We start from the raw sequence: 24146 nt of genomic DNA, 5'->3' as shown, positions 1-24146 counted from the left end.
GTCCTGGTCCCAATCTAGCACAGCCCAGAGCACTTTTTCCCTGTGCCCTGGTGTTTTGGGCAGGTCAGTCCTGCTTAGGTGGAAGGTGTTTCCCATCTGCAACTTGAAAGCCTTATGAAACTAATTCTCAGTGATCAAGGCCAGGTTGGATGGGACTTTGAGCAACCTGGTCTAGCAGAAGGTATCCCTGCCCATGACAGGGTAGGAATGAGTTAATCTTCAAAGTCCCTTCCAACCCAAACCATTCCATGATTCTATAATATTTCTAAAAATCTTTACATTTACATGGAGACACTGACAGCTACCACGATCCCAGATTTATCCTCCCATTTACAAAGTTAGGAACAGCTTTGTCTGTTGGGGTGAAGCCTGTTCCAAGCACAGTTCCCACTGTACAAGCCAGAGTCAGATGCGGAGAGAGGACAAAACCAGGATTCACAGAGGCTCCATTCTCCCAACACTCCATGTAACATCAGGCATATACTCTTGCAAGTCTTCCTTCCTCCACACTCATACAGGTGGAGACCAGGCTGGTAGTGCAGAAACAACAGCAGTGCAAACCTCCCCCCCAGGCACCTGTCAGTCTACAGCCAACCTTACAGTGTAAGTTTTAACCCCCTTCATGCCCATGAAACTGTGTTCAGGTCATCTACAGCCCAGGTAAATGCTGTTTCATTACACCAAGTTAAATGCAGGAAAGAGGATGGCAGCAGATGAACCAACACCCTTGGAAAGGTATTTTCTGGACTGCAGTCTAAAAAGAGCTCAGTGATTTTCTGTGACTGCTCAGAGACTGACAATGGGACCAAGCACTCAGTTTTTAGAGTCCAGCTGCGCTGAGGTAGAAGCTGCTACCTTACTGCTCAGGTTGGGCAGGTCTGCGGGGGGACTTACCTAACAACACCAAGAAATTAAGAGGTCCCAAGAGATTTATGGCTATGGATAGCTAACATTTCTATTTTCATTTGGTAATCAATCTACTTCAAATGGCTGTTTTTCATTGGATTTTCACATTTTGCACTCCATTTGTGCAGTTGGGAACAACGACACTCTGCTCTCTACTAGTGTCTGACTAGGAGAGCTTTATATTGGATACTCAGGACAACCTTCTTGGCAGAAAGGGTGGCCAAGCACTGGAACAGGCTGCCCAGGGAAGTAGTGGAGTCATCATCCCTAGAGGTATTTAAAAGACTTGTAGATGTGGCACTTGAGCTTACAGTTTAGTGGTGGACTTGGCAGTGCTGGGTTGAGGGCTCAACTTTATGATCTTAGAGGGTTTTTCCAACCATTGTGTTTCTGCAGTTCAGAGCAGGGGCTCTGTGCACAGCTCCAGGCACAGCAGGGATTGGGAGGGTTTACCTGGGGCTGGACAGACAGCATAAACATGGACACAGCTGGGGCACTGCTGTCCTGATAAGCTTTCTGGCTTGACCTAGCACTTGACTGGAGGACCAGAAAGCCACAAACACATAGGCTCATCCCATATCAGTTCTCCTTGGACACTGCCTAACAGAGAGGAGGGTTTCACAGTACAAAGCTTAAATGCTGTCTCCATATCCTGCCAAACCCTTGGTACAGTGACACTTGTCCCACTCTGATTTGGGAGAAAAAAACACTGGCTCTGCTCCAAGAGAACAATAACCCCCCCGTTTTTCCTGTCACCCTCAAAAGGGACTGGCAGAGCCAATGTGACTGTGATTGGAGCCAGCATGATCCTGATGTGGACAACCAAAAATGTGCCCAGGACTGAGTGCCTCCAGCCACCTATCCTGTCAGCTCCTTTCTGCCAGGCTTGGAATCTGTTCTCTGCAGCTCCAGGAAAGGCTTTGAAAAAAACTATTAGCTGACAATGCCTTCATTAATCACAGCATAATCCTTTCCATGGCAACCCAAGGATTGCGAAGTCACAAGTTAGCAAGCGTAAGACAGAAACACTGTACAGCAGCCCTTGGCCTGGGGAAACTTCACAGCTAGCAAGATGAATTGGCTGCTCTGAGGAGGGGAAATGAGTTAGAAATAATATTGCTTTGAAAAGAGGGTCATCCCTGGCCAGGATTCAGATCTCATAAATGCCACTGTCCATGGGGAGATCCTGTAGTTTCATGAAGTTACTCCAGTCTCACCCCAAAAAGCCCAAGAAGAGACTTTGGCCCTATGTCTTAGTTTTACGGAAGATCAAGGCTTTCAAACAGGTCAGGGAGAGAAGAAGGATAGTTTGTCCCCAGGCTATCACCACAAAGTTAAACACAATTTAGGTTTGGGAACTGTAAGGGCTCAGAGATTGCAAAGCCACAGGTGAAAACAATTCTGACTATCAATGAACAGGAGAGAAGTGTTGTCCTGGATTTTTTTTTTTTTTTTCCTTTTTTCGTGTCTCTTTCATTTTTCTCTGGGACAGTTTAGGCACAGGGTAGGGAGGAGACTTCACAGGGTCTCACAGGGATGCAGGTTTTGACTGAAGTTTTGGCAAAGCTTAGTCAAAGCTGCAAATCCATTCCATACCTTCACACTACCAGTGTTGGGAGCTTGCAGTCCCTCACCTCATGGGAGGAATGAGACCCACAGCATCCTATAGTGGAGGATGGGTGAGGAGTCAGCTTGCAACAACCATGTCCTTGCCATCTATATATAATGCATAGGTTAACCCCACAGGATTTGTTCTTGGACATCCTTTGGCCCACACTGTGGAGAGAAGCACTCACACCAACATGACAGCCCAGGGCTGTGAGAAAATAATCTCTAGCTCCTCTGCCACCTCCTTCTGCAGGGAAGATTTAACAGCAAGGGGCAACCAAGCAAGCTCAGACCCACCAGTGTGTTGCCTTTCAGACCCTTCCTCCATTTTGCCTACATGACAGGTGCTCCACCACACACCCCAGTCTTCCTAGAGACACCAAGATATGTCAGTTCCACTGTTCCGCTTTCCTTAGGACAATGTAATTCTAAATATCCTATGAAATCCTGGGATTTTTTCTTTGGTACTGTGCTCAGCTTGTCCAGCGCAGCCCATGTACAAAACACCATACTCCCAAACCAGGCAGCAAAATGCAGGCTGCTTTGTGGGAATTGCCTATCCCATATCAAGCCTCAGTCCTTTCCCAGGGATGGCACTAATAATTTAAATCGCCTGGAAGGTCCTGGGTGCTGCTTACCAGCACCAGTGTGACCCAGGAGACATCCCCCAAAAGCAACCTGGGCACAATCTGTGCTATGCTGCAGCCAGGGAAAACTTGGGCTGATCCCCGAAGAGCAGCACCTGCCTGACCACAGGTTGTGCTTTATCCACCTAAACGGTGTGTTTGGAGCTGCGTGAAAGCAGGGAGAGGGTGGAGCGGACTGGGAGGACACCTGGGGTCTTGTGGCACTGACAGTGAATCCATGTAGCGGGGACATCCCCTCAAAGCCTCTCCCCACGTTTAAGCACGTCCAGAGGTATCCCTGAATGTGAAAGGGCTGTGGAGCAAAGGGGTGGGGGGCTGCACACCACAGCACGGGAGGGCAATGCCCTCCACCCTTCACTCCAGCTCACTGCTAGGTGACCCCAGCCAAATTAAGCAGCAGCTAGAAATTACCGAGCCGCTAATCCATGCTGCAGGAGCCGAGCTGGCTCGGGGCTGCTGGGCACTGCTGGCAGGTCTGCCGTCGTGTCGTCTCCCCCCTCCCATCGAGCCCAGCCCCTTGCCCATGTCTGATCCGACTCGCTGCCCGCAGCCCCGGCGGGAACACTCCCATCCATCGCACCCATCGCACCTCACCGCGCCCACCGCATCCCGCAGCACCCCCATGGCAGCCCCGCTGCACCCCACCCGGAGCCTCCTCAGCCCCCCGCCCGGCTCCCCCGGTGCCGCCAGCCCCCGCTCCGCCTTACCTCAGCGGGGCATGGCCGGGGACGGCGGCGGCGACGGGGCACCGGTGCCCGGCGCGGAGCTGCGCTGCCTCCAGCACCGAGCGAGGGCAGCGCCTGCCCGGGCTGAGCCTCTTAGCGGGGGAGGAGCCGGGCTACAGCCAGCCCCTGGTGTGGATGTGGGTGTGGTGTGGGGGTGTGAGTGTCTGTGAGTGTGCGTGTGGCACCTCCATCCCGGGAGCCGCCAGCGGCGCGCTCCCGCAGCATCCCCACTCTCCGAAGATGCGTCCTCCCGCAGCCCTGGTGTCTGCCCTGGATCATGGTATCATAAAATCATAGAATGGCCTGGGTTCGAAGGGACCTGAAAGATCACCTAGGTTCAACCCCTCTGCCATGGACTGGGACACCTTGCACTCGACCAGGTTGTTCAAAGTCCCATCCAGCCTGCCCTTGAACACTTCCAAGGATGGGCATCCACAGCTTCTCTGGGCAAACAATCTGTTCCAGTGCCTCACCGTGCTCACTGTAAAAAAAATTATTCCTAATACCTAATCTAAATCTCCCTTCTTTAAGTTTAAAACCATACTCCCCTTTCCTATTACAATCTGCTTATGTAAAATGTTTTCATGGCACCCGAGCTATGGGTTTAGCTGCAGTTTCAAGTCTTCTTTGTGGGAATCCTGATGGATCCCTGGGAAAAAAGTGTGGCTGGAAAGGTCCTCCTGCCCCATGCAAAGAGGTCTCTGGGCTGTGCTAGGGATGGGACTGAGGTCCTGTGGGGTGAGGCCAGGAGCTGACAGGTGTCCTTGTTTGAATGCGCCAGCCTTGTGCACTTGTAAATGTGAAAACTGGGACAGGAAAACACTTGAGGACCAGGAAACTCAGAGCTGAGGGTTTGCCTAGAAGCTTAACTCTGACCTGGTGCCTCCCTTCCCAAATCTGGGCTAGTGTCTTTTTTCCTTCCTGCTGAGAAAGGTGGGGGTTGGATTTTAATTGTGCCATGAAGTGCCACTGAAATTTCTGACTTCGGTATAAAGCTTGTCATTTTAGCTAGTGAAAGGTGAAAAATACACCTTTTTATTTGCAATGTTATCATGAAAGTTGTTTCTAAGCTCCACTTTGGAATGAAAGTGCTGGAAATCTTTCTCAGGACCCAACTGAATGCAGTTTTTTGGTGATACTGCAGAAGTAAGGAGCAATGAAAGGGAGCCTCCTTGCTTCAAAGCTAACCAGGAACTCTGCTCAAAATGCAGAAGTGACAGTTACCTGGTCCCTTCCCTATCCCACAGAAATGCCCTGGTGATGCCCAGCCCTCAGCCATGAACAGTTTCAGCTGACTTTAAGCTCAGGAGAGATGATTTGTGACCACCTGGGGCCATGCCCAGCATCACTCAAACCCTCCTCACCATGTCAATATAGTTGGTGTGGATGTGAGGGCAGATTCTGCCTGTGTCTGGGCTCTGCTCTGGACTGCTTTCTGATGTGCTTGGAACGGCTTGGGCAGCCTTGCCTTGTGTCCGACAGGGCCTACGCCTGTGTGGGAAGGCAGCGAGGGAGGCTCTGCAGGAACACAGGGCTGGACATGCTTCCTGACTGCACCACTGGGTTTGGAGGTGGGATTTGGAGAGTGCAAGGAGCCTTCAGACAGCTGCACAGAACAGACTCCAATGACCAATCCTTGGCTGTTAACCTGGGCTATTGGCCGAGGATGCGGCAGCACCTGAACACTTCTGAGGGTCAGGCAATGAACCTATCCCATTGCTGAAGGCCGTTCTACCTCTGCATTCCTTCCTGCTGGAAATCCCTCATCCTTTTGAGTGGCAGGAGGTCTATATGGCAGGAAATATATACAGCCTTAAGGTAGGAAGATCATGGCTATAGGGGATCCAGGTACAAGAAGAAATACTTCAGCACCAACTATCAACCATAGGATGGATGTCTGTTCCACCGTGAAGATGTTCTTTCAGGCCAAAGGCAGAACCTTAACTACCAATTTATAACAGAATCATGGAATCATAGAACTGTAGAATCATAGAATCACAGAACTATCTGTGTTGGAAGGAACCTTAAAGATCATCTAGTTCCAGCCCCCTGCCATGGGCAGGGACACCTTCCACTACGCCAGGTTGCTCAGAGCCCCATCCAGACTGGCCTTGGACACTTCCAGGGGTGGGACATCACATTCACAGCTCTGGCCAACCTGTGCCAGTGTCTCGCCAGGCTCACAATAAAGAATTTCTTCCAGATATCTCACCTAACCTCACCCTCTTTCACTTTAAAGCCATTGTAAAGCCACTTGTTCTATCAAAACATGCCCTTACAAAAAGTCCTTAAAAAAGTCCCCTTTGAAAACTAAAATGAAACTATAGGAAACTAGTGTTGCGAGCAGAAATCCCTGGCAAATGACCATGCTGGAGGGATGAGGAGATGCTGCAGGACCCTTGGTGAGCCTGGGCTGGATCCTGGCTGGAGCTGTGCACTACTCTATTACTTGCTGCTGGTTTCCAAACATGCACAGTCTCTGCACATCTCCCCACTGAGATGCTGAGGTCCCACACCAATTCCAGCACCCCAAACTCCATGCTGGTGTGCACCACCAGCAGACACAGGCAGTGCTGCAAAGCAACCTACACTCTTAAGCCCACTGCCCCAGTACCAGCAAAATCAAGAAGTGGATGTTGGTGGGAAAGCAAAACTTCCATGCCTACATGATGGTCTGTGGCTTATCCAGGCTTGCATCGACCTTTTTTTTTAGCATGTGCACAAAGCCAGACTCAGTAAAGCCATCTGGTTTACACCAGAGCTCCTGTGCTATGTCCAGCATCAAGCATCACAGCCCCACAGGTGCCCAGCCAGGCCTACTGCTCAGGACGTCCTCCAGGAGAGGATCAGGATGTGTGGGGGATTGAGGTGTTTGTAAGCCTGTCCCCCTAAGAAAGGTTCTTGCAAGCTGTTTCAGTGTTGGAGGCAGAGGAGCAGGATGCTCATTCTCTGTGTATTATTTAGTGACACATTTTGTCCCAGAGGATGATCCCAGGAGCTGAAGAGTCTGGGAAGATACTTCCATGCCACAATAAAAGGGCTTTTTCCAGATGTATGCTCCAGGCTCTTAAGGGTGGGCTGCAGAAGCACACAGCTCCTTCATGCTGAAAAGCCTTTGAGCACGGGCAGCTGGTGGAGGGACGCTGAGATGGAACAAGATCCCAGTACCAAAGCTTTGGGTCCGTGTGTTACAGCAGCAAGACTGGAGATTCCCATGGGCAGGGCCAGGCTTTCCAAATGCTCTCCATGTGCATTGTGCAGGTTTGTTTTCTGAGGAAAAGCCATCCAAAATCCACTTCCTTCTTCTACTTTGCCCATAAACTCTCCCCCCACCCCTTTTATTTTTTCAGCAATCTACAGAGCTCTTTTCCAAGTCAGGTGAGGCTGAAGAAAACAAGTTCCCTGCACTGTGGTGAGTCTGGGGCATAGGATGCAAAGGTTTATAGTCAGAGGAGGTTATCCATTCCCACCGTGGATTTTCTCAGTGAATATGAGTGTAACCTTGTGTGAAAGACTCATGCAGATCACCTTGCCTCAGTCTCAAAGTCTACAGAGAAAATAATTTGAATGGAGTTTGGTGAATCTAACAAATTCAAAAGGCTCTGCAGAGCCACCTTGTGCCCATCAAAAGCACTCTGGAAGAACACAGCAGTTCAAAGGCAAGGAGTCTGAATAAAATATACACAATTTATTTATTTATTTATAGGAGGTTTACAGCTGTACAGTATTGGCTTTCTGTTTTGACCACTCTCTGATCTTGTGCAGCACGACACGTCAGTGCCTTTGGAGATGAAGACAAGTCACAGCCTGTTTTAATAGGCAGATGTCAAAAAGAAATGGATTCCACAGAGTGTAATGCCAGGCTGCTTGCAACCATTGAAATGATCAACAAAAGAAATGTGAAATAAATCAGATATGTGTCCTACCCCATTCATGAGGGACTGGAAAGTGCTTTTCAGACCTGCCCTCCTCTCAAAAAAAAAGAAAATCAACCCCAACCCCCTTGAATATTTCTGTTCATTCAGTGAGAAAAGGCATCAACAATAGGAATGGCATTTCAATAACTCCCCTCCCTCATCTGCTCTACAAATAAAAGAAAAAGAAGAGTAAGAAAGGTAATTTTTGTTCTTCCATTGGAAATGTAGGGGAAGAAGGCTTCTGCTTTAAATTTTCCAAAACTTTCCTTTTTTTCTTTAAAAAAAAGGACAAATATTACTGAAATTAAGACAATTTGGTCCTGATATAGAGTGGTTTTTTTTTTTTTAAGAAGCTATTAAAAAGCTGCCTTTCCTCTCTTTATGGCTTGATTCTCTTTAGGGAGGAAGGAGGCTGCTCTTGGGTACCAGGGCACCACAACTCCTTGGTGAGCTTTGGCACTGCTCCTTGGGGATCACGGTGCCATTTGGCACATGGCAGGGCACTCCTGGAGAAATGGCTCTTCTTTGCTGAAGCTATCCATAGCCTGATTTCCCGAGAAAATAGGGCTAATGCAGGCAGGCTGGACACCTCCACCTGCTGATGATGGTGCAAAGCTCTTGTCATGTTCCTGGAATGCCAAACAGCTCATCCCCCTGCCAGGTAAGGTATCTTTGGGCATCCCTCTCACATATCACTCTGAACATAAGCCTGTGAGATCTTCTCCTAAGACCCAAATCATACCTTCTAACCCCACAATCCTGCTTCCATTTATTTTCAGTGATGAGTCTCATAAACAAAACTAGGATAAAATAAAAATATCTCTGAATTGGTCTTCCTAAATTCAAGGATTTGCTTTGACCTTGGGAGCAAAAAGTTGCTTTACCTAACTAGGAGCATTTAAGTCAATTCTGCAAGACACTGAAACAAACTTGGTCCCAGTGATGGCTCCTGGAGTTGAAGGATACTCAGTGCAAACCAGGAGTAATTGAGATCTGGAAAGAGCATCATGGGGACAGCTGCTTGCCCTTAAGTCCTGAAAAACAAGACCTAAGAACATAAGCAAATTTGGTAAAAAAAAGCAAACTCATAACTGCAGGACTGTGAAGATGAGGAAAGGGGAAAAGCAGCCCGCAAAAATCAATGCAGTTGCACTGCCTCCTTCTGGTTGCACCAAGAACTGAGCTAGCAGGTACTTTGTGGAACACTTTACCATGTTTCAGACTTAGCAGATCTTTAGGGACTTTAAAAAAACCCGAACAGACTTGCAGGACAAACATGGGTATTTAGTAGAACAAGGAGAAACCCTTTGCTACAGCAAAAGAAGGCTTTCCTGTTCACTTTTGTTGCAGGAAAAGGACTCTGCTCTGATCAAAATTTCCCAAGATTCAAAGATTTTATCATATGCAATAATTTCCACTTGCATGCAGGTGACTGCAAAACATTTGCTTGGAAAATCTGGCAGAAAAATCCCTTAACTTGCACCACTATAAAGGCACATGAATAAAAAACCCCAAACAACAGGAGGAAAAAAATGGTTTGAAACTTGTCCTAGTCAGCTGCCGAAAGGCCAGACAATGGGTTGTTGTTTGGTTTATCTGGGATGGTTTGTAAGAAGCCAGATTCTGCCACCCAGTGGAATAAGGAAGATTAACCCAGTTTTCATGGAAATCAGGAGCAGACTGTAGCCCTAGACATGTCCCCAAGGATGCTCTAGGACTGTGCAACTCATCCTCCATGACAGAGAGGAGACCAGAAATTAAAGGTGAGAGATGGACAATGGTATGAATTAAATATTCCCAGCATTTTCAGGCTGCACTGGGAGCAGTGCTCCTCTAGTACAAGCTAAAATCCCACTATTTTTAAAAAGAACTTGAGACAGCGAGGCACTGAGAAATGATGCACTGTAGGCAGCAGTACAGATGAAGCCCATGGAGTGAAGCTCCCCATCCCTTCAACTTGACACTTTGGCCTTCAGAGGAACAAATCTTCTCTTACCTAAACACTGAACTTCCCCAGCAGACAACCCACCCCAGCTCCTGGGGTGAGCTCTTGGGATGGGGACAGCATGGAGACACGGAGACAGCAGGCACCACGGGAGTTCAGGAGGCACCCACAGGAGCTGGGTCCAGACCGATTCAGAAATTTGGCCCCAGAGAACAGTTATCCCACCACAGCTGTTGACATCTTTTTATACTTCAGAGTTGCATGGGGTTGAACAAGACCTGGGTGGAGACAGCTAGTCCCCAAAATCATGGAGCCTTTGGTCTTGTTGCCCCTGTGGATTTGGGCTGCCTTGGTGCGTTTTCCTTGCAGTTGCAGTACGCAAACTCATACCCAAAAATCCTCCAACAGGCCCCGATCTGTTTTTCCACTTCTCCTTTGCTGTGGTGCCTCCACAGATAAGCAGTTACATGGCAATTTCGAGGGAGACAACTCCATGCACACTACTCTTAACCCAAGCAGACACACTGAAGATGCACTGAAGCAGCTGGTGGGACCGCGGTGGCCACACGTGTGCGTGGTGGCACGAGTGTGTGCCAGCCCGTGTAAACAAACAGCCCCAGGGCATCGTGCTCTGGCTGTCAGAACACACAGCGTGCTCACAGCGGTCCCACAGCACACGTGGCAGCCAGGGGGGGCTTCAGAGGACGCCAGCAGAAGGATCATTGCGGTTCCCCAAAAAAAGGCACCATTTTTTAACGCTGGAAACACAAGATTGGCTTCTTAGAGTGGAATGCATGCATGGTTCATATACACTTTGCAGATGGTAGGTAGGCTCTGTGTGTCTCTCTATATATATGTATGTGTGGATGTTTATATTCACATATGTGGCACCAGAAGAGTCATCCTTGAGTACTCAGACATTAGTGAGGATGTTACTGCTGAGCAGCTTCACAGCAATGGTTCCAGGGAGGTCGTTTGACCTCCTGTTCCCCTTGTCCTGGAGGTGCAGCGTGTGCACTGACTGCCGGTCGCTGGGATCCCCCGTCAGCACCACTTGGCCCAAGAACTCGTCACTTATCAAGTTGTGGTTCCATATCTGTGGAAACAAACATGGATGAGGGCAGCTCCTTCAGGTATGTAGCCACCCTTCATGAACTAGAGTGAAGGGGACACTGGGAACATGCCCTGAGCTGAAGCCAGGGAGATGGTGAGGTGTGGGGGTATCACTGAGGTAGTGAGAGGGGGGAAGGACATGCCTTTACCAGATGTCACCATGGTGGTGAGAGACTGAACTGCATTAACTAATGATGCTCAGCTTGGGGAACAGATCTGCTGTGGACAGTGTGAGGAGAGGGCAGGGGGTCCAAGTGAGAGAGGGTATCCATCCCTCAGCCCACTGCTTGCCTGCCACGTACCTGAACAATGATGGGCTGTCCTGGCTTCTTGCGGTAGAAGAGCCCTTTGACATCGAATTCTGGTGACACTGTGTTCTTCTTCACCGGAGAGCGAACCTTTTGCCCTTCGCACTTGATGATCACATAAGGGTCAGCTCCTGAGGAGAGAAAAGGGAATTTTTTCTTTGTTGTAGCTTCTGTAATTCCTTAGAGTCCTTTTCCAGGGGTGTCATGCAGTACTTTGCCTCTATATCCCACCAGAGGAGATGGATATCTGCCAAAGGGTTTGTCACACCCCAGATGATGTCCATGGAGCTCAGCTGTTTGGCTCAGGCTTAATTCTATTAGGTGACATTTTTTCTGGGCAGCACGTGCTGATGGACAGCTATGAAGCTGGGGAAGGGACTGGACGGAGCACAAATCTGATAAGGAGCAGGCTGAAGGAGCTGGGGGAACTCAGCCTGGAGAAAAAGAGGCCTGGGGGGGACCTTATCCCTCTCTACAACTCCCGGAATGGAGGATATAATGAGGTGGACGTTGGTCTCTTCTCCCAGGAAACAAGTAACAGGATGAGAAGAAAGGGCCTCAAATTGCACCATAGGAGGTTTAGACTGGATATTAGGAAAAACTAATTCATCAAAAGGGTTATCAAGCACTGGAACAGGCTGCCCAGAGCAGTGGTACAGTCACCATCCCTGGAGGAAATTAAAAGATGTGTAGATGTGGCACTTGGGAACATGATTTAGTAGTGGCAGTGCTGAGTTAAGGGTTGGACTCGATGATCTTACAAGGCTTTTCCAACAGAAACAATTCTATGATTCTATGGAAGGGCTGCCTCTCATCCCCATATTCTACAGGAACACTCCTTCATCACCCCAAACCCTTCTGACCATTGCAGTAAATGTTCCATGGAGGACACCATCCTAGTCAACCCTCCTTTCAGCATTTGCTCTCCTAGAGGCAGGCAGAAATAAAACCATGGAGAAGAGAAAGAGGCTCACACAAAGAAATAGCAGATGGAAGATAAAGTTACCAACTTCACATGCTACCAGCCCACAGCTGGAGGGGACTTGAGCTTCCAGGAGAAGGAAAGAGTCCCTCATTAGTGAATACTTTCATCTTGCCAAACAAGTGCTTGTTTTGAGAATTTCAGTAGAAAAAGAGCTATTGCTATTGAAATTTAACTGCCAGAATGCATTTTCTTACCATGAACTTCAGTGGCTGTGATGGAAACACAGGCCAGTTGGATGATTTTTCTTGTCCACCGGAAATGTGGAAATGAGGAAGAACAAGTAAGCCCCTACTGAAGGCCAGAGATTTTAATTGCCAGACCACCTCTTTACTATTTTTCTGTTTGCAAGGACTTGGCTCCCCTGGTGAGACACAGCTGCTGGATTTCACAGCTGTTTTTTCAGATTACCTTGTCTTTTGGGATGTCCCATTAAATCCTCAGATTCCATCAGCCAGAACCAAATTCCTATCTGCAAATCACTATTTCCAAAGTAGCGTATAAGGCCTGGCCTGGGATGTGTGAGACATGCCACTGCATTGGAAAACACCGAACACACTGATGGTGGTGGGAGCTGAACAACTGGAGAACAGCTGGAAGAAAGCAGTTCCCAAGGGGTTTTTGTGGAAAAAATGTTTTATGACTCCAGAATCCACATCTTTTTGTCTGAAGGAAAGATAAACCTCCTTGTTTCTGTGAACAGTTCAGAGACCTTTGGCTACAGATTTCCCTGCATTGCTAAAAGTGCACTGATTTGTTGTGAACACAACTAAAAACCACCTCCCTAGGGTTAAATTTCCCCCTCAAACACCAGATAGGATAAAAGAACTCCCCTTGTGGCATATAATAAATAAGCACACTTGACTAGTCCTTGCTTAGAAAAGATCCTGCTTGTTACTTTCAGGGATATAGTGATAGGCAGCCCTGATAATAGCTACTGGGTGTAAAAAAAAGTACTTAAAGTATTAATTGGGTTTTATTTAGATTTTTTAATTTTTCAAATTTTATATTTTAAACTCAGCTTGAAAGTGTTTGGCTAAATCTTGCCACAATTACCACACATCCTTGACTCAGGAATGGGGGAGAAAGGCAAGGATCTGGTCTATTTCCATGGTGGAAAGATATTTGGTTCTCTAATCCTAGATCTATAGAGCAACCTCTAGACCGCTCACCCCAACTTTAGCAATCTCCTAGTACAAGCCATCACTACCACTGTGTTTCTTGGTCCAGAGGCAGACAGAACATGGGGCTCTTGCCATGAGCCTCTGCGTGGCTGCAGGGCATGGGGATTTATGGTCCTGCTGCCTTCCATGCAGGAAAAGTGATGGATGTCAGAATTGATCTAGATCCACACCATCCCAAAGTGAGCTGAATTTGGCATACCCGCTGCTGATAGGACATTTATCCAGCCTCAGTGATGAATACCACACATTAGGCTCTTTCTCTGTCCTTACTAAAAAGTCTTTAAATATAATTCCTGACTTTTACAGCTGCTTATACCGGGGAGGAAAGCTTGGGTTGTTACAGGACCTCCCCTAAGGACTTTGGGGAAATTTTGGGGGGGCCTCATATAACACAGCCTAAGTATAACAGCTCCCAGATCATGTCCACTGCAAGAAGTGAGTTTCGTTCTCCTTCTCTGGTGTCTGAATCAAGCATGTTCACTGAAAAAAATATCTGAGGATATAAATTCCAGCTATGTCCCACTTCATAAACCACCTCCCAACTCCTCTGGGGCGAGACAACAGGCAGAGGAAGACCAGTACCTCCTTGGGAGTCCTGATTCTTGAGCCCAGCTGCAGCAAGGACATGGATCTGGGATACTACCTGTGGGTAGCCACACATCCCACTCCAGCAGGTGTGTGGTGGCTCGTCCAGTGTCAGCTCTCTGCAAGGAAAAACACGTGGCCTTTGAGAGGTGCCCAGTCTTATCCCAAAGAGTTTGCTCCGGCACGATGAAGGACTGTACAGGCCATTCATTTAAGAGTTGGACTCAATGATCTTTGGATGATCTTTGTGGGTTCCTTCCAACTCAGGATATTCTGTGATTTCATGACTATACATCATCCACTGTCAGACTCTGTTCCCCACTCCAGTCTCCTCAGCCTGGGTTTGGGATGCTCTCCCATATCGTGCTTTGAAGCAGAGTGGGAGCTTCTCTGCATTTCTGTGGAGAGACCTGTAAAGATGTCCTGTCTCTTGACCACACTTAACAGAAAGCCAAAGAGCAGCTGCAGGCAAGGCTATGACCCTTCAGGAAAACCATAAATTAAAAGCACAGGGCTGTCTCTGAAGAGCCAATTCCTCCCCATCCCTGCTTGTGCTCCTTACCGGCAATCTGAAGGCACATCTGTGAAAATCCTGAGGAGGAACTCGCCTTCCTGACCAGGGTCAAAAGTGGTGGGGATGATGACATAGCGGCCTTCCTTCAGGTCTGTCCTCAGGAAGACGCTGCGGGAGTTGATGTAGATGGAGCTGGCCACCTTCTGCTGCAGGGTGTGCATCCGGTAATTCCTGTTCAACTCCACCTGGGCAGAGACCACAGCGGGATGGTCAGTGGATTGCCACTGACTGAAAAGGTACTGGTATCCATCATGGGGAGGAAAAGACTGCAAGGACTGAGTCCACAGTGCCAGGAGACCTGGAGTCAGGAGAACGAGCAAAACGGTCCCAACTGTGCTGGGTGGAAAGCAAGTGTAGATGTGGCTTTCCCAACTCTTTTGACTCAGGGACTCATCTCTTGCATCCCAGCTTAACGCTGTGGACCCAGAAAACAACACATAAGGATTAGTCTAACAGATTTCAACATTTGGAGAGAAAGGACTAATCATTCCTTTCAGCAAGAACTGCACAGAATCATAGGATGGTTCCAGCTGGACCTTCAAGGTCATCTGGTTTCAATCCCCTGTCATGGGCAGGGACACCTCCCACTACAACAGCTTACTCAAAGTCACATCCAGCCTGGCCTTGTACATTTCCAGGGATGGGGCATCCACAGCAACCTGTTGTCCATGCTGTCCCCTTTGATATCCCTCTTCCTCTCTAGAGGAGGGCTGATGGCTGTGCTGATGGCACCCCGGAAGCACCCAGATAATGCTTAAATGAACAATATGGTCATGCAGGACTGATGTATCACTCCACAACCAACAAATTTCCAGTGGCATTCAGGCCAACATGCAGGAACCTCAGCTTACCTTATGGATATCAAATCCTATGGCCAAGTTCTCTCCTTTGCCCTCTTTGCGACTGGTCCTTTTGGGCTTCTGCTGGATGGAGATCAGCACTTCATCTTCTGCCTTCTTCACATCAAACACATACTAGAAGCAAAGAGAAGAAAGTAAGGGAGATATTTATTAATACAGGATCCCTGGGCATGGGTGGGGGTGGATTTAACAGATCTAACATCAGCTTCTCCCAATCCACCACCATGCAGGGACAGCCTGGCTTCAAAGGCTAATACAGAGCTGGAAACATCTCTCCCACATCCTTGATGACAACTCCTGTAACAGACCAGACCATCCTTCAACTGCTTGTTAGATGAAGGACTCAAAAGGACCAGGCTTGTGATCATGAGAGTCCCAGTTCATAGCAGGACTAGACAATGGTAGAATCACTTACGTTGGAAAAGACCTCTAAGATCGTCCAATCCAACCCTTAACCCAGCACTGCCAAGTCCACTGCTAAACCATGTCCCCAGGTGCCACATCCACATGCTTTTTGAATGTGTCCAGAAATGGTGACTGTACCAATGCTCTGGGCAGCGTCTCCTAATGTCTTCATCCTTCCAGTTAGGAAGTTTTCCCTAATATTCAATCTGAACCTCCCCTGGCACAATTTGAGGGTGTTTTCTCTTGTTCTCCCTCTTGTTACCTGGGAGAAGAGACCAACTCCCACCTATATATGATCTCCTTTCAGGTAGTTGTAGGGAGCCATAAGGTCCCCTTGAGCCTCCTTTTCTCCAGAAAAGTTTGTTCCAGGAGATGAACTTGAAGCCAGAAGGAAATGGCTCTATGGACTACACCTGTCCTGGAAAATTTAACAGCATTGATGTTTGGGCACAGAAACTTGAATTTGGTCATTCAGACATCCAGATTGTTGGAAATGACTCCTGGCCCTGTTTGACTGGAACCAGCCAACACTGCTACCCTGTGGCACAGTTTGTTTTCCCCTTGTGCCAAGATGCTGTACGCTAAGCACTTGGATGCAGTCTCCTTGATAAGAGGGATAATGTTAATAGAGTTGGCCTTGATGCCGGTCATGCTGTGCCAGAGAATTGCCATAAGCACAAATAATCTATCAGAGGTCTGGTACCCATTTCAGCCTTCTACGTCCCTGTAGGAGAGTTAAACACCTGGAAACCCATGTGAAGGCTCCAGAAGGCCCTCTGCCCCATTACTCACTTGGGGGTTCTGCAGAAAAGTGTCCTTGTGGTTGATGCAGCCTCCAGAGCGGTTTTTCAAGGGGTCACTGCTTCTGGTCCATGCCCCGTGTAGCACTGCCTCCTCCCAGGTCTTATGGATGCTCAGGTAGGAGGTGTTGATCAGACGGCACTTGATGATGTCTGTGAAGTATTTGCAGAAATCTTCAAAGGTCATCCTGAGTCAGGAAAGGGCAGAATTGGGTTATGCTGCTTCATTCCCTGGAAAGGTACACTGCAGGGATTTTCTTGATCACCTGTTAGAGAATGTGGGTTGTCTCTGATGGCTGATCAATAACAAAAGTTATTCATCAAACATCTCCAAAAGAGATGGAGATACCTTTCTCTATGCCTGCAGTAAATACTTATTGAATTCAAACAACAGATCTCTGTGTTTTGGAGTGAGAGAAGCAGCACCGTGGCCCTTTCTCCACACAAGGGTACATGTTGTACTGAAATATTCCTGGTGAGGCTGTGGAGTTCAGCACATTTATGACAGGTTCTCAGTACCCTGGTGAAATGTTTGGCTCCTGAGTGATGCAGAGCACCTTGCAATGCCAGGGTCATGGCCATCAAAAGCTGACACCCATGGGATCAAGGAGGAAGCATCACTAGAGATGCTATGGCTTGGAAGCCTGTTTTCTCTGGGTAGATGTATGCATGGAAAAGATGCACATGCTCCATGGGGTGGGAGGATTCTGTGGGCAGGACCAGTGGTGACAAACCCAGGAGGGACTCACCAGAATTCTCCATCATCTTCCACTGTCATTCCCATCTTCTCTCTCTCACTTTTACTCACTTTCTGCCACTCCTCAGAGCTGTGGGAAGAGAACAGGATCATTACTCAGAGGTAAGGGACATACAAGAACTTGAGGCACAAGGACTGTATAAAGCTAGTCCCCATGCTGCTCTGGTTAGGCCATCTGCCAAACGCGGGGGCAGTGCAGCACGACTTGGAACTTCAGCTTCCTTCCTGACCAGTCTGGCAAGGTTTTATTTGGCCGGTACAATCACAGTCCTGTCCATAAAGATAACAAAATTGACTCTGGCCAAAGGCTCTGGTTGCACCAGTCTTTGGTTCCTCATCTCATCCACAGGCATCACAGCAGTTGGTGGTGGCAGAGGCTGATGCTGTTGGGTCCTCGTTTTGCTGGAATAAGACTGGGAGCACAAAGGTGACATAGGAACACCCTTCACTAGTACGAAAGAATGTGGAATCATAGAATCACAGAATGGTTTTGGCTGGAAAAGACCTTAAATATCATCTCATTCTAACTCCCCTGCTATAAATAGGGGAACCTTCCACTAGACCAGGTCGCTCAAAGCCCCATCCAGCTTCACCTTGAACACGTCCAGAGATAGGGCATCCACAGCCTCTCTGAGGGGCTGTGCCAGTTCCTCAGCACCCTCACAGGGAAGAACCTCCCACTGAAACAAGCTGTTCATCCCAACTCACGTGTCACTCCAAGGGCCGTTCCACTCCCGCTCGCCCCATGGGTTGCGCATGCGGATCATGTCCAGCTTCTCTGACTTGAAGAAGGACAGAAGGCCATGGCCCAGACGGACCTTCCGCACGTCCGTCACTGCGTACGCGTGGCCCTTCACCAGCCCGCAGGCCAGGCGAGCCTCCATGTCAGCTGCTGATGTGGCCTGCCAGGGGGACACAGACAGTGCTCAGACCAGGGGGACACGGCCACCTCTGCAGGGGCTGGGAAAGAAAGCCACTCAGATTTCCCTGCAGGTTCCTTTAAGCCAAAAAGAAGAGCATCAATAGCCAGGGAGAGAGCCAATTGGCATGTCTCAGATGCCATTTTCTGTGCTGGATCTCTCCTTTTGCTTCATGAAGTCTCTGAGCTCCCATACTGGCAACTGATAAAGCTCATCCTAACGGTTATACTGGGAGGTCTGGAAACCAGCATTTGTCGAGATGCCCAGATGCAGACACCAAAACACCTTTCTCTGGAGTGGATACCCTCCTAGCATTTAAAGGGTGCTGAGATGAATCTGGGCTCTTCGACATAGCAACAAGGAATAAGGAGGGTTGGCATCCAGGATTCACTCCTTTTGCCATCATCAAGAAGTCAGAACCCTTGGCCACAATTTATCTGATCTAATTTAGAAGCTTATGACTGTGTAAGACAACTGCATCCTAAAATGCCTATTCCCATGGGGCCGTGACCACACTGGCAATGTTGCTTACTTTGATGGAGCAGCTGATGAGGCCCCCCCTGTTGTGCACCTTCAGCACGCGCTCAAAGAGGAGGTTTCGCTTGGCTTCGTCAGTGATGTAGTCCCCTTCGGTCAGGTCGATCGGTTCAGACACCCCACCAGTGAAATCCACCAGGGCATCAGCTGTGTTGCCTCCATCCAGGGCCTCGTAACAGCCTGACAACCTGAAAGAGAGCGACAGGGATGGCATGACACTGGCCTGACATTTTAAGGGGTCGGGGATGATTCTTGGGGCAGCCTCAAGAATGGAGATTTACAGTTGCACTTCAAGTGGGAGAGGACAGCAAACTAGGGTGAAAAAAATAGGACCCATATTCCTTGTTGCACTCTTGGTGTCACAGGACCAAAGTAAAAGGAACTTGAAGTCTCTAAAATAGGTGTTACCTAAAGAAACATTGAAGGGTATTTTGCTTTGAGGGTAAATTAGGGCTAGAGAAGGGTTTTTTTTTTCTTAGTGTTTGCCTGTTTGAGTTATGTACAACTCCTTTGCAGGAAAATGTTTCCACTGCTGCAAACCAGCTGGCTAATGAACAGAGTGGAAAAACAGAGTGACCAGGTACCACTTTATCCTACAACTGTCTGGGTACTTACTTGGCATAAGCTTTCTCCACCAAGGCACACCAAAACTCATTCTTGGAGTTGGAGTGGCAGTAGATGAGCTGATTGTGGAGCGTGGGCAGGCGGTCATCGATCACCACATCCAGCCATTGACCGAAACGCCAGAACTGGAAGTGGAAGATCCCCACGTAGCTCTCGGGTTTCTCAGGGTTCCACTCCTGCTCCTTCCAGTCTGGGATGACCTGCAATAAGAAAAGGCACATACACCCAAAATACTCCCTTTTCTCCTGGGATTGACTCTCATCCTGGAACTAATGCAGACAATATCAAAGACAAGGAAGAATATGAGGGGGACGGACTTGCTTACAGTCAGTGGGGGACAGATTTTGGACCTGGTTCCACCAGTGCAGACTAGATTAACATGTGCTGGAATAGCCTAGACTTCACTGTCCCTTGGAAGGAGGTGGACTTAGAGAACCTTTGTCCTCCTTCTTTTAACCCTACCCTGGACATCTGCTGCCATCTACTTCTGTAGACAGGCTATTGGAGCAGATGAGTTCTTTGTCTAAACAGGGATGGTTATTTTTATGACCAAGTTTTTGGTTTTTTTAGTGCCAATAGGGTAACCTAATAAAGGGCACCTTCCTTGATTCTCCTACTTGATTCTGGTGTGACTTGACCAGCCCAAGAGCAAGTGCAGTATTCACGGTGCCAATGAACAGGCAGCAGATACTCTACATGAACCTACTCTGTTAAGTAAAAGTGGGAAAAGCAGGATCCCCGTTCCCTCAGGGTCTCTATTCTTCCCTGTCAAGAGCTGCCACACTCACCTGGGCAAACATAGGGAGGTGATTTGATGAAAGACAGAAAAGAAGGCCTGAGCTGAAAGAAACCCTAGAGCGGCTGAGGGGTCTGAGGAGGCACAGGTTTGGTGTCACTGCCAGCAGGACAGGCACAAGCAAAGGGTAACTCCCAAAGTCCATGGCCTGTCAGGCGGTGGTGGCTGCAAGCACCACCAGCTCTGCTTTGGATGGAAAATTCCTCTGGCTGGGACAGAAATGAGCACAGTCAGGCACAGATGCTACATGTAGGGGGATCTGCATCTTGTTTAGAACCAGGACACAGAGGCACACAGCAAGGGGCCACTCCACCACAGTTTAGATTTTGTTGAAGGTAGAGGCAATGTGGTTTTACTGCATGGTCAGGGTGGGCTGTGGGGCTGTGTGCAGTTACTGTAGTTGGCTGGAAAGTGCTGACTTACACAGCAGCAGTAATGTGACTGACTGTCCACACTCCTGCTACTTCACTTACCTGCTCTCAAAGGATCATGAGCTCAGTGACAAAAAACCCCAAGGTGTCCATGCAAGTATGCATTATGTTACATTACACCAAATAATCACTTCCCTGTGGAGAGCTGAGCGTGTTGGGGTCAGATAGGAGAGGACACAACTACATTGCTTGGAAAGAGTCCCTTCAAGAAGTCACAGATCATGGTGAAACCACCTTTACTGTGCTTTGGGCCCTTGTCCAGCTGAAATAACTGCCTTTTTTTTTTTTTTTTTTTTTTTTTTTTTTTTTTTTTTTTTTTTTTTTTTTTTTTTTTTTTTTTTTTTTGCCTGCTCTCACAAAGCAGGAATTGTGCAGAGAGAATTCCCTCTGAAGAGCCCCCTGACTCCTTAGCTACCAGCAATGATCCAGCCCAGGGCTCTTTTTGCTCCTACTCTGAAATATTAATGATGCCATCAGCCCTGCAGGCTCACAGGCACTCTTGAGTCATCTGGATCAATAGAAGCAGAGCAGACAAAGCCATGAAAAAGAGACACATTTGGAGGGCTTGGTGTTTTATAGGAGTGCTAACAACTATGTCCCAGAGTCCTCCCTGGAGACTGCCAGGAAAGGTCAGCCAGCCCTCCATCAGTGCCAATTGATTCTCTCCTGACTGGAGCTCATCCTAATGAATTGTCATAGTGTCATAGAGCACCATCGTGATAATCAACTTGCTATTAATGTCGGTTTAGAAATGAGCCCAGCATTGATTAGAGGCAGCTTGTCAGCAATAGCTGGTAGTGACAGCTTCCAGCTGGCTGGGTCTGAGACTTGCTCCTACTTGTCACTGGTGGGTCCTCACCATCCTCCTCTACTTCTTCACTTGGGGACAGCTCTGGGAGCACCCTCCACCACTGAAGGCAGCAAAAATGGTCAGCTTTCATCCAGAGCAGGGTCCAGGAGCAAGGACTGGTCATATTTCTACACTGACCCACGAGGATATGAGAGGAGTCTGATCTCCACAGGCATTCCCTGCTGGAGAGTGTGCCATGGACCACCCATCCCAGCATCCCAACAAGTCCTAGACTCAGCTTGGTTATGTGACACTGGGGCAGTGGAAACCACATTCTTCTCCTTCCCCCAGCTGTGCTGCTGTTTCCTTAGGGGCTCACAAAATCTGATGCTGCAACACCATTTAGTGTTACAAATTAATAGTGAAAGGGTTCAGAGACAGATAAATTGGGAGCTCAGAAATGCCAGGTTCACCTCCCTAAGCTGATTTAGGGCTTTTTTCAATTTTCTTAAGAGTGGTTACTTTAGAGAAAAGGTACCTGTGGCTCTGGAAAAATATGTCCCTGATTAGAAGAAGAATTTGGTACATGCCAAGTTCTTCAAGCCTTCTGCTGGGAACTTGCCAGTTCAGGATAAGGAGAGAGGCACCCAGTTGTACCAGTCTGCTGAGCTGTGATACAAACTGGGAAATTCCCATGGGAGATGGGACAGGGTGGTGTATCTGAAAGTCTTTATGGGATGCTGAAACTGTGTAGGGGTAGTTTCAGTGACTGGTAAAAAGAGGCTCATCTTCCCTGCAGCAGAGAGAGATCACACTGGTTCCCTCACCTCACTTCACAGTTCTGAAGGAAACAAGTATCCATCTGAGAATAATCTCACCTTCTCTGTCCAGCTTCAAGCCCCTGTTGACCGTAAAAAACCTGCTCAAAATACTCCATGAAGCCTTTCACACCAAGAGAGAAGAAAGTAAATGTTCATCTTAAATTCTGCAAGAAGTTAAAATGGGCTCAAGAATACCAATATTGAGTTGAAATTTGGTGCTTTATTGTATGCAGGATTAGGGCAGCTTCCAAAAGGAGCATGAATAAGACACAAACAGCCTAAGTCCTTAAGGGGAATCCCTTGTCTAGGCTTTTATTTACTGTGGTACACCAATACCCAACAAGATGTCTGCAGCAAGAACTCTACCCTAGCAACGCAGCTATGGCATATTGTGAGACTTAGCATGCAAAAACCCCTTTGGATGTTGCCAGTGGCTCCTGTTATTTGGTCTAAAGTGGTTTGTAGTCAGGAACACTGCTCTGGGTTGTAAAAGGAGGGGTCTTCTACGGGAAAGTCTGCTAGGACCCTAGGGGTGTGTTTGGCCAGGCAGGGATGCATCCACTTTTCTCTCTACTCACCAAGTCCAGCATTTCTTGGGATCTAAACAAAGACAGCAACTTCTCTGGCAATGGCCATGGCATGGCTGTAGGATTTGGTGGTTGCTGGGCTTTGGTTTTGGGCGAGACTCAAGAGCTCCCACCATCTCTCCAGCCAGTAGCTGATCTGCTTTCTGCCTGACAAAACTCGTGCATATCATTTTACACACTATTGTTGAGCTGGGGGAGGCATAGGGCCTGCATCTCTGGAGGTTTGGGAGAAGAGGTTGGACTCTTTTTGGGGCTGGTCTTCGTAAGTCCAAAGGCCACAGGTACAAAGTCACCTTGCCCTGGCTTTCCCATCACTGCTCTCTCCTTACTCATCTTGTGGAAATGTCAGGCCACACCTTGAGGAGTATTCACACACATTTGAATGCAATCTGAGCAAAGGACTGTAATAATACCTAGCTCTTTCAAGGGACTTTTCTGTCTGAGTGTCTCAAGAAGCTTCATTGAAGTGCTCTCCACTTTTCGGTGGAGGAAAAGGAAACATCCAAACTTTGTAGTTAACTTGCAGTCATGGGGCAAACTGGGCACAAAACACTCTACTGTTCCAACACTTTTAAATATACCACTGCCCTCTGCTCCCATAGTCACTCAGACCCTCTTCCCTGTGTTTTAGAGGGCAGGAGACACTGCTTTTCAGGGACAGAAGCAGCAAGTTCCTGCTCTGTGGCTTGCAAAGTGTTTTGCAGCCTCATGGCTCTCTACAGACACTTCAGAGAAAATATTTTTGTGGGTGCTTTAAAGGCAGAACAAAGCACAGATTTGCTCCACTGCAGAGGACGCATTGCTGGCCTAGGCTGCCTTGAGCTGCTGGCTCTGCCCACACACACACACACATCTGCTCCAGCCCATCTTGGACCAACAAATTCCATCCTTCCCCCAGCAGGAAATGGTGGTGGTGGTCAGAAAAGGCTGGTCCAACCTCCTCATTAGTCCAGTAGGTTTACAATCTGCAGAATACAGTGAGTCCAAGTGCATGTACTTCAGTTTCACAGCAAGGTGGATCCTCCATGGGACTGGTCTTCAGAGACTCCAAGCAGCCACAGCAGCAGCACAAGTCACCAGAGCCTGCAACCACTCAGCACCTTTCCAGGAGAGAAACTCCATCACAAACAAGCCCTCCCTTTTTAATGACCAGGATGGAAACTGGAAAGCAGGGCTCTCTCCAGGGGTCCCTGCTGTTTTCTGGTACGGCAATTACTCATTTTTCCAACAGGTTTTTGGTGTGCAGTTGCTACAGTGAGAGGACTTAGGGCAGCCTTGTACTTTCAAGCCAGTAAGACCCTGCGTGAATCCCTGATGAATTAAC

At 48.2% G+C, this 24146-nt stretch overlaps 1 protein-coding gene across 1 annotated transcript in view; it reads right to left on the bottom strand.

Annotated features, from left to right (window-relative positions):
• Positions 1 to 7555: 7555 nt before the first annotated feature.
• The window catches only part of CAPN5 (calpain 5), a 52546-nt gene continuing 35955 nt past the window's right edge, over positions 7556 to 24146 (bottom strand). Inside the window, exons 4-13 of the mRNA XM_066175560.1 lie at positions 19389 to 19597; positions 18769 to 18961; positions 18025 to 18218; positions 17309 to 17386; positions 16552 to 16747; positions 15346 to 15468; positions 14483 to 14679; positions 13918 to 14039; positions 11164 to 11300; positions 7556 to 10844 (exon numbers count right to left, since the gene is read on the bottom strand). Coding sequence (XP_066031657.1) covers positions 10662 to 10844; positions 11164 to 11300; positions 13918 to 14039; positions 14483 to 14679; positions 15346 to 15468; positions 16552 to 16747; positions 17309 to 17386; positions 18025 to 18218; positions 18769 to 18961; positions 19389 to 19597 — 1632 coding nt within the window. The 3' untranslated portion in view covers positions 7556 to 10661. The remainder of the gene's footprint in view (positions 10845 to 11163; positions 11301 to 13917; positions 14040 to 14482; positions 14680 to 15345; positions 15469 to 16551; positions 16748 to 17308; positions 17387 to 18024; positions 18219 to 18768; positions 18962 to 19388; positions 19598 to 24146) is intronic.

Source organism: Chamaea fasciata, unplaced genomic scaffold (genome assembly GCF_029207755.1).
Source record: "Chamaea fasciata isolate MVZ Bird 193981 ecotype frontalis unplaced genomic scaffold, bChaFas1.0.hap1 SCAF_2, whole genome shotgun sequence".
Taxonomy (NCBI): Eukaryota; Metazoa; Chordata; class Aves; order Passeriformes; family Sylviidae; genus Chamaea; species Chamaea fasciata.
This window is presented reverse-complemented; position numbering and strand designations above follow the sequence as displayed.